This window comes from Aulostomus chinensis, chromosome 14 (genome assembly GCF_037954235.1).
Source record: "Aulostomus chinensis isolate RoL2024-O1b breed Wild chromosome 14, RoL_Achi_v1.0, whole genome shotgun sequence".
Taxonomy (NCBI): Eukaryota; Metazoa; Chordata; class Actinopteri; order Syngnathiformes; family Aulostomidae; genus Aulostomus; species Aulostomus chinensis.
The window spans coordinates 1,067,309-1,077,772 of record NC_141333.1 but is presented as its reverse complement, the minus strand read 5'-3'; the positions used below and the strand labels follow the sequence as shown (position 1 = coordinate 1,077,772).

The window sequence follows — 10,464 nt, the reverse complement described above, 5'->3', positions numbered from 1 at the left end:
AGATAGATGATGGATAGATAGATAGATGGATAGATAGATGATAGATAGATAGATAGATGGATAGATAGATGATGGATAGATAGATGATGGATAGATAGATGATGGATAGATAGATGATGGATAGATAGATAGATAGATGATAGATAGATGATAGATGGATAGATAGATGATGGATAGATAGATGATAGATGATAGATAGATGATGGATAGATAGATAGATGGATAGATAGATGATGGATAGATAGATAGATAGATGATAGATAGATGATAGATGGATAGATAGATGATGGATAGATAGATGATGGATAGATAGATAGATAGATGATAGATAGATAGATGATGGAGATATCTGCTGCATGATAACACTCTGTTCTCATCTTCTGGGAACGAAAAAACCTGCAGAGCTTCAGTGTGTTATCATCAGCTGTGATGTTGTTGCCATGGCAGCAGTTTTTCATGCTCTCTCTCTGTCTCTCTCATGTACACACACACACACACACACATATCCTGACAATGTGGCCCTCCGTGGCAATTAAAGAGACCCCCTGGGAAGAGGAGTTTGAGACCTGGGGGGTTGAGCAGAGCGGAGATGTTTGTCAAGCTTGTAATTATCGAATTAAGACGAAACATCATGAAAACGAGTGCAGGTGTAATCTCGGACAGCAGTTGGCTCTTGGTCATCTTGGGTAAAAAAAAACCAACTTAAAACCTTTATTTTGAAAGATTGTGGAAATTAAAGTCTGGTTCTGTCTCGAGCATCTGCCGCTTGAGATGCTCAAGCTCAACATAAAAACTACAATTCCCAAGCTGCATTTCAGGAAGGTTCATCTCGTCATTGATGCAGGTCAGAAGCCTATGATGTTGACCTGCAACTCAAATACTAATAATAATATCCGGTTTGTCCACTCCAGAAAAGATGGAGACCGTCCCGTTGCACTTCTCTGCAGGAGGTTCTGGGTTCAATGGTAAAAGTAAGAGCTTAGAATGGCACGTCAGATGTGTTCTGGTTGGCTTCCTCTCTACGACAGCAAGGCTCATGGGTATTGTAGGTTTCACAGCTAGTTAGCAAGAGTGAGAAAGTCAGAGAAACCTACAATACAAATTAGAGCTGATTTGTCGAATGATCCATCAGCTGATCAGTGCTGATGGTGGGCTGACGCCGAGTCATTGCTAGTTTACTGAAAAATTTGAGACTGATTGGCACCCACAAAGCAAAACTGTCTCGCTCAGGAAACTCTGTTTTTGATTATTTTGTTATATTTTTGATTATGAAAAATGAAACAAGTGTGACCCGTCTAGCATCTTGGAGGTCAGTGAGGAAGAAGGCAACATCTGTGGGCGCCTGGAACCAGGAGGCTGTCCAAGCAGATGACATGTTTCACCGGCACGTACGGCTGCAGTTCTCGGCTGCTGTCCTCATCCTGCCGTGGTGTCGGTTGCAGCGATGCATCTGCTTCTCTCTGCCACCAAACTGAGAAGAATGTGTCGCTTCTTTCCCTCCTCCACCGTTACTGTTGCTGCCGCACACACACATAATCGTGCTTCGCATCAGAGCTCAATTAGATGAGCATTGACAGCAGGAGAAGAAAGAAAAACAGTGATTGTCCAATGAGCGCAGAGGAAGTGAAGCACAAAGGAGCTAAATTTAGCTGAACGGCTGCACCCCAGCCAGATGTCGTTGTGGTCTGGGATGAAATGATGGAGGAGCTGCATTCAGGCTCAGCTGGTTGGTGGCAGACCAGCCTGGTGCCGGCAGCTACGGATTGATTAGCGCTCCAGTCAAGACTCGGAGAGGAGCGGGCTGCAGATTCGATTGCACACTTTTCTGCACGTTTTGAGGTTTTGGTGGAAGTGCAGGCGTTTTCTCAGCTACAGGCATGTCAGCAAGTCCTGGACTGGTTCACTTGCCTAGGGGTCTAGTAGTCGTAGTTCTGACAGGAGGAAAGGATGTTGTCAGTGAGTCCGTGAAGGCAGGAGGTTGGGAGACTAGCCAACACCGCGAATATTATTCTACCCAGTGGCCATCCAAGCTAGTAGGCAGCAGGCATGTCACTTCAGGGCAGGAAAAAGTATCATTTTTAGCAAAGAAACCAAAATTTCTAGAAAATGTAGTGAAAAATGAAAAACAAAATCAGGAGCGAAAACAAAAGAAAAACAGTGCACATTATTTTAGAAAAAAGAAACCAGAAAACAAGACCACGTTGTAAACAAAGCAACTGAGGGATAACCAACAACTACAACATAGAGTAGAAAACCAAACCAAACCATATTTTTCAGAAATGATAAACTCTCCCAGTAGTGGGCGTTAAACTTCAAGATTTAGTCCAATGTGTTTTTGTGTCCAGGACACGGCGGGGCAGGAGCGTTACCGCACCATCACCACGGCCTACTACCGTGGTGCCATGGGCTTCATTCTCATGTATGACATCACCAACGAGGAGTCCTTCAATGCCGTTCAGGACTGGTACGTTATTGGTCAGGAACTGGTGTTGATGATCTGAGATTGTGGTGGTTTATGTTGACGTGTTTTTTTTCAGGGCCACTCAAATTAAGACGTACTCATGGGACAACGCCCAGGTGATCATGGTGGGCAACAAGTGCGACATGGATGAGGAGAGGGTCGTTCCCCCAGAGAAAGGAAAACATCTCGCAGACCAATTAGGTGAGACGCTGCTGCAAGGAAGCTGAAACAACAACTGCATAGAGTCAAATGCTGGCCTTTATTTAGAAACGTCATACAAATTGACGCCTGTCATTTTTTCAAGCTTTTCAGAAAACACAAAAAACAGGAGACAGACAAAACATCACAAGGAGCTGTGTTAGATGAGGTCAGGAGTCACTGCTGGAGCTCCCCAGGGCTCCGTTGTCAGCCCGTTTTGATTGTGGTTCAAATGTTTTTGCTCCTTTTCTTTTGTCAAGCCTGCAAATAAACAAGAATAAATCTGGAATTGTTGTCAAGCCAAGTTTCAGATGATTTCTTGTCTTATGGAGGGACAAATTGATCCTCTTACATCTCATGTGATTTCTGTGATGTGAACTGGTAAGAGAAGGTGCTGAATCTTACAGAATATTTTGTTTCAATACCATTAATATGGAAATATTTAGTCTAGAATATGTTATTACTGCAGATAATAATCCACGAGTTGAAGTCAAAGTGAACTTTGTTGTCAGTCTTACACAGAGAAAATGTGTTTCCCCGGAAACTCCGATGTGCAGTATTAATGTGATGCATAACATATAACATTTAACATCATGAAGACACGACACATAAGCAGACAGAATGTTTACAGTGGTAGGTTGAGGTGTGTCACTGGGTGCAACAATAAAAGGTGCAGTGTAGAGCAAAGTGCAGAGGAGCAGCATTGAGATTCATAACTTGTTTTTTGTATAACTTGTATGGGTGAGAATCTTTTAGCCATTGAGTCTGAATTTATGTTAACAGTTTGGTGATTATCAACTCTACTTTTGGATTTTAACAGACCTTCATGAAAGAACTCAGATACATTTCTTCTATTTTTGGCACTAATTCCAGGAATGACGGTTTTGGTTGCAGTTCTGGCTGGTACCTTGCTGACTTTGGTGTATGATGGGGGATGTTGGGTCAGTTGGCATCTCTGTCTTTTACAGGGCTTCTCTTAAAATGTACTTTTCACGCTTAGCCTGCTGGATACGTGTGTGTTGCTGATCACACCACGGCAAAAACCGTTGACTGCAGTGCTGAAAATAATACATTCATAACTGTTACTCAGAGCCAAGAGATGCTCTCTTAAGAATGCACAACACTGGTTTTAGCTCTGCAGCTGGGAGCTAACTTCTTACATACACACGTTCATGCCCCTCCACTCCTTCACCAGGCTCTCTCACTGTTCAGGGAAACATTGCAGACACCGCCAGCGACGCTTCTGTGAGGTCACACCATTTCCAAACATTTGGACGAGGATATTCCAGCTCAAAATGTAAAACTGTGTTTTACTGATTTGTGAAGTGGGAAGACGAATCTGAACGCAGCAGACAAACCCTGAAAAATGTTTAAAACCAATACACCCACACCCAACTTGAGTCAGAACACCGACTGTCAGGAAAGATGTGGATGCCAGGCAGCAATATTAGAAGTTAAGAAAGCCTACCATCAGCCTCTCCGTCTTTTCTGCATTTAAAAACAAATATTTTCCCCTGAACTCAAACTAAACATTTGTTTTCCACCAGTGTGCTTGACTTAAGCACTGCATGTATCTGTGTTTATTTAAAAAATGTGTTGATCTAGACAACTTTTTCATCTCAGGTACTTTCCCCATGAAGTAAAGTCCTTCGGAGGAACTACCTTTGTCTTGATCGCAGGACTCAGGCTCCAAATTTAGTGCTGGGACATTGTGTTGGTGAAGGTTCTCAGTCACTCAGGTCATAGTGCCTCTTAAGTGCTACCCGGTTGTCACCTGGACATGATTATATGAGAGTTGTTGGCTCATTAGGTATTCATGTGGGTGTTTTTGTAATCCAACAGGAAGTGGTCATCTCCTGGTTCCTCCTCCAGCAGCCAATTGGATCGCTCCATGTGATTGTGGGTGATTGAATTGATAAATCAGCTCTGGTGAACAAAAGTTGATGATCTTCCAAGGTCTGGTGTTTACTGGTGGATCTGATGTAGAACTGAACCTCCACCATCCACCAGTCTGGTGTTTACTGGTGGATCTGATGTAGAACTGAACCTCCACCATCCACCAGTCTGGTGTTTACTGGTGGATCTGATGTAGAACTGAACCTCCATCATCCACCGGTCTGGTGTTTACTGGTGGATCTGATGTAGAACTGAACCTCCACCATCCACCGGTCTGGGGTTTACTGGTGGATCTGATGTAGAACTGAACCTCCACCATCCACCGGTCTGGGGTTTACTGGTGGATCTGATGTAGAACTGAACCTCCACCATCCACCAGTCTGGTGTTTACTGGTGGATCTGATGTAGACCTGAACCTCCACCATCCACCAGTCTGGTGTTTACTGGTGGATCTGATGTAGAACTGAACCTCCAACATCCACCGGTCTGGTGTTTACTGGTGGATCTGATGTAGAACTGAACCTCCAACATCCACCGGTCTGGTGTTTACTGGAGGATCTGATGTAGAACTGAACCTCCAACATCCACCAGTCTGGGGTTTACTGGTGGATCTGATGTAGAACTGAACCTCCACCATCCATCGGTCTGGTGTTAACTGGTGGATCCGATGTAGAACTGAACCTCCACCATCCACCGGTCTGGTGTTTACTGGTGGATCCGATGTAGAACTGAACCTCCAACATCCACCGGTCTGGTGTTTACTGGTGGATCTGATGTAGAACTGAACCTCCAACATCCACCAGTCAGGTGTTTACTGGTGGATCTGATGTAGAACTGAACCTCCACCATCCACCAGTCTGGTGTTACTGGTGGATCTGATGTAGAACTGAACCTGCTGATATCTCCAGCTGCTGGGAACCACACACCTGATCTCAGGGATTCAGTCAAAAACCTGTTCATTTAGAGATGAGAGATTCTCCACAATGTGAACTCATTCATGACTCCATCCTGCGATGCTCTATTTTGGTATTATTGTCAGTAGTCGTAGTAGTAGTAGTAGTAGTAGTAGTAGAACTAGTAGTAGTAGTAGTAGTAGTAGTAGTAGTCGGAGTGTGACTCCACCGTTGCTTGTTTAAATGTTCGTGTGGAACTGGTGCTGACAGCTGATCTGCACAGATAAAGACCAGGGCACCTAAATATAAAACTCACCACCGCCTGAACTCCTCTAAATCTTCTTAATATTCACTTCATGGTTCCTGTTTCCTGTAGGCTTCGAGTACTACGAGGCCAGTGCCAAGGAGAACATCAACGTGCGGCAGGTCTTTGAGCGTCTGGTGGACATCATATGTGTAAAGATGTCCGAGCGGGTGGATGTGGAGGCGCCAGCGGCTCCCGGCACCAAGACCACCAGACTGACCGACAAGCCCGCCCAGCTACCTCAGAAGTGCTGCTGATCGTCCATCGCCTCTCCTCTGTCGTCTCATCTGAGCTCTCGACAAAACAAGTTTCAACATTCCTAAACTCACTCTCTCTGCTTCAGTCCATGTTTGTGAGCAATCAACAATCAATCATCATTAATATTGCTCGTCTCATCCTTTCCCTCAACCTAAATATCCGAGATTGGCTATTAACGTATGTGTCGTAGTAATGGCAGCAGGTTACTCAAACAAAACTGAATATGGCGTGTTTGAAAAGTATTTTGCTTTGAGTAAAGACGCCAGAAAACATATAAAACATATCAACATGTTGGTGTTCAAGCGTAAAACAAGACATGACAGGCGGTCTGAGGAGGAGAGGCCTGAAACACCAGGGAGCAAAGTTCAGCCGTGCATACTTGCAAAATATGCGGGAAGATTGCTGGCACATTGATGGCTTAATTAGCAATGCTATCAAATACTACTGGAGCTAGCTGGGAGTATGCTAGCTTGAATGACAGTTTCCTCAAGCTAGTGTCCTCATCTTGGTGTCATGGAGCCATAACTGGGCCTCCCTTCAGAGATCAACTGAGCGTGATGCAGAATATTTACTCTATACCTCATCAATGTATCAAAATCTCAGCTAGTCCTCCAAAATAAAATCGTCCTTTTGCAGTGAAACTTTGTTGGAAAGCTGGAAAGGTGCCATTTGTAGTTCATCTGAGCAAACTAGCATTTCATATTACCAGAAATGTGTTAACTTTCCTAGCATTAGCTGGAGCGTGATATTCTCAGTTAACCTATCGATGAGTGACTGAAAGGGTGAGATCGCCTTTACAAGCGGCCTAAGTGGGTGTCCGTGCTGCGCTGGGAAGCCAATACCACCTCCCAGCAATCCCCATTACATGCAATCCCCTCACCTTGACTGCAGTACCATCGGAGCTCATCAGGTCACTTAAGGCAACACCGGTATTGGATGAAGCAGGGCAAGTGAGTGGAGCTAATAGCTACAAGCTAAGCTAAAGGCTACACAGCTCATTAGTAATCTTCCTTGCAAGATCATGATTTTTTTCCAACTAGATGGATGAGCCGAGCCTGTGCACTCTGGATCGTGACTGAAGTTTCTCATAACCTAAATTAATGTCCTCTGTAGGATGTTTGAGCTGTTGCTTCCTCGCGCCACAGCTACAGTGATGCAATGACGTTTGCACTGTAACTCCAGGTTCTGGTTCAGCTGTAGCTCCTTCGTGTTACAGTAACTCACTACCACCTCTAAAGGAACAAAGTGGTATTACGAGACAGTGCAGATTACTGCTTGCTCGCTCAGGCACTTACAAATGACCCCTTTACAGCTGGAATTATGCTACAGAACACATTTATAAAAGCACAGAGGACAAGTTGGATGATGCGGTCCTGTCATCCCATCATCAGTAAATGGACCAGAAGAATTGGCTGTGGTCAAATTACTGAAGAGCTGACAAAGAGCTGACATTCACCATCTTGTGAATCCAGTTTGTATAGAAATTAGTATCACACTGTGTGCTGCTGGTGTGCGCTCTCAACGGTTTAAAGCAGCTTCAAGGCTGAGGAAAACCAAAACCACACAAATCAGAGATGCAGTCGGGAAGTGTGACGTGACTGTTAAATCTCCAGCTGCATGCAAACCATTCCGGTCTTCACCAAATTGCCTGATGTTGGTTGCACCTTTAGAAACACGCCAGGTGAGGTTTTGTTGGAGTGTAAGTCTGTGCCGGAAGCAGGGTCCGCACCCCTCCCAGTGCTGCTCATGTTCACAAGTTTACAGTCGTTTACAGATTCTCCTGCTGAGCCATCCTTTAGGCCGCTTCTCCAATTGCTAGAAATATAGTTTCTCCATTCTGGTACGATATGCCGAATAGCCCACTAACGGTTTCTGGCCTTACTTAGTGCTGGTTTTGCTTGAAAGACGCTTTAGGGCTACACCACCAATGCACAACTCCCAGGCAGGGCTGCAGCCGAATCATTTCAATCAGATCAGGTCCAAGACTGAGGCACATCAAACCCCAGGCTGGCCCCAGGAAGACGCTCTTCAGGGGAATGTTTCGCTCCGTTTGTTCGCTCAAGTGAATATCAACTTTGAATTGCAAGACAGAATGAACTCAGAAATGAGTTTCTTTAACAACCACGTGATGCTCCACCAACTTGTGGCCCTGAAGACTTGACACAGTCAGCAACCACTCAGTAGATTAATCCCAGATCTGTTCCCTACACTCGTCAAAGAGAAACATGAAAGCAGTATTTCACCTTAAAAGTGTACTTGGCCTATCAAGTACTCACAAATATTCTGGAGTTTCCAAGTATTTTACCTCCTGCATTGCATCTGTGTGACAGAGCCTGGGGCCAGCAGCAGCTAAAACCTCCTGACTCTGGAACAGTTCTCACCAAGCACAGACAGCAGGAAGACAGGTGGTCCGCATGTCGGAGCAAGATAGGCTGGAGATATTCTCTTAAAACAACTTATCCAGACACCTCATGTGAAGTAGTGCTTTATTCAGTGGGTCAGTACTCTTGGTTATCGCTCTCCCTGTAAATGTTGCCTTCCATGTACCATCAGGCTCCGTGAAGTCACAGCTGGTGAGTGACAGTGGCGTTTTTACATTCATGCCATAAAGATACACGACCACAGAAGAAGTTAAAGGTATAGATCGGAAACTGTATTGTGATTTTCATGGCAGTTTTTGTAAAAGCAATGAAGGTGGCAGTATGAGAGCGGCACCGCGAAACTGTCCTCTAGGCCACAAGTCCATCAGCATAACGTGGCGAGAGCTGTGAAAAGAGCAGGAAGTTGATCAGAACCCTCACCAAGTATTTTAAGAATCCTTCTTATTGAGAGTCAGATTCAAAATCAAGATTCACACTGTGGAAAACCAAACCCCAATACTTACGGCATTTGTAAACCACTGTGGAGATAAACAGATGGAAATGGAGACATCGTCATTTTCTGTATTCTTGTATTCTGGGACAGCTCTCGATCAAAGCCTCTTTAATGTCCTCGACTTTAAGCCTCAGACGATGTGTCTGTTCACTGCACACGAACCGTGACGGGTTTTGTGCATTTTGACAGGAGTCTTTGATTTCTCAAATGTCAAAAACAAAACTGGACCAAAAAAGAAAAAGAACAGACAAGAGGGATGGATCTGGTCTGAGACCTAGAACAGCGTCAAGACCAGCCCCAGACTGCCAGAGCCTCGACCCGGACCCCTCTGAGCGCTGCAGCCCTGCTGACTGGTGGCTTATAGCTTTTGCACTGGCCGACACAGTCCAACGCCATACTGGCGGTGTTTTATACTCACGCGTGAGCAGAGCTGATGAGTGACGAGCACATTCCTTCCCTGTTAGCAAGTGTAGTCGCGTAGCTGTCAGTGTTTCCTCATGAGAGTGTGTGTGTGTGCGTGTGTGTGTGTGTGTTCTCTATATGGTTATCATGATATTTATTGTGTGTTCAGTTGTTCGTGTTTGTGTACAGTATCTTTGACGGAAGTGTGATATTTTGATAAAGTCATGTCAGCTGAGATACAGTGTGTGTGAATATGACAGGCATCAAGCAAAAGGGACAAGGAGGAAAAAATGTGCATTTATTACTACATATTAAAAACATAGAAGAAACGATATCCTGCCAAATGTTCAGTAGCTACTACAGCGCACGTTTGGTGTGTAACTCCCCGCCGTGTGTCTTCATATTGATAAAACTATACATTGATATTGACATTGTCTGCATATGATTATTTTTTAAAGTGAATTTGTAAATTATAGAATTAGAAAATAGAATGGTGTGAATTTATTTTTATGCTGTGTATACCATTGACAAATTCTATAGAGAGTTTATGTAAACTTGTTGTCTTACAGTTCACTCCTGTATGGGGAGAAGCACAAAGTGATTGTACAAAATATTGTGAATGTTTGTATATTATAGATGCAATTTAGTATAATAAAAATCACAAACTTTAATCATAAAATGTCTGTTTTCTCACTTCTTCATTTATTTATTTATTTTTAAGGTTCTGTTCAAATTAGATTTGATTTAAGTTCACGTCATGGCACATTTCATTCCCATCAATTCTAGACCAAACTATTAATACATTTACAAGGATCAGAAAAGCTCCCCTGTGAGCAAGAAGTTGTAACAGCAGTGAGGACAAAATACTTAAATTGAGCAGTATATTCTCTAAATTAATCTTAATCATAAAGGGGTTTTTTTCTTTCAAAATATGAACTAAAATGTCTGAAAGTATAGAAAATCCACAACAATTAGTTTCCTCTTTTTCAGCATGTGAATTATGTTACTGGCTGCCCTTCGGTAAACACAGAAAAAAGATTATCATATGTGATTAATGAATGTATGAATGAATGAATAACACAAAAATATAATCACTCCAATTTTTAGTGACAAACCTGCATTTTCTTACTTGTATTCAAGAATAGAAAGGCCACATATATTGTCGAGTGCATCCATAA

At 43.5% G+C, this 10,464-nt stretch overlaps 1 protein-coding gene across 2 annotated transcripts in view; it reads left to right on the top strand.

Moving 5' to 3' along the window:
* The window catches only part of rab3b (RAB3B, member RAS oncogene family), a 14,823-nt gene extending 4,865 nt beyond the window's left edge, over nucleotides 1-9,958 (top strand). For both annotated transcript variants that reach the window (XM_086224535.1, XM_086224536.1), the window contains exons 3-5: nucleotides 2,346-2,464; nucleotides 2,538-2,662; nucleotides 5,825-9,958. In XM_086224535.1, the coding sequence (XP_086080661.1) occupies nucleotides 2,346-2,464; nucleotides 2,538-2,662; nucleotides 5,825-6,009 (429 nt within the window). In that variant the 3' untranslated portion in view covers nucleotides 6,010-9,958. The remainder of the gene's footprint in view (nucleotides 1-2,345; nucleotides 2,465-2,537; nucleotides 2,663-5,824) is intronic.
* Nucleotides 9,959-10,464: the final 506 nt, after the last annotated feature.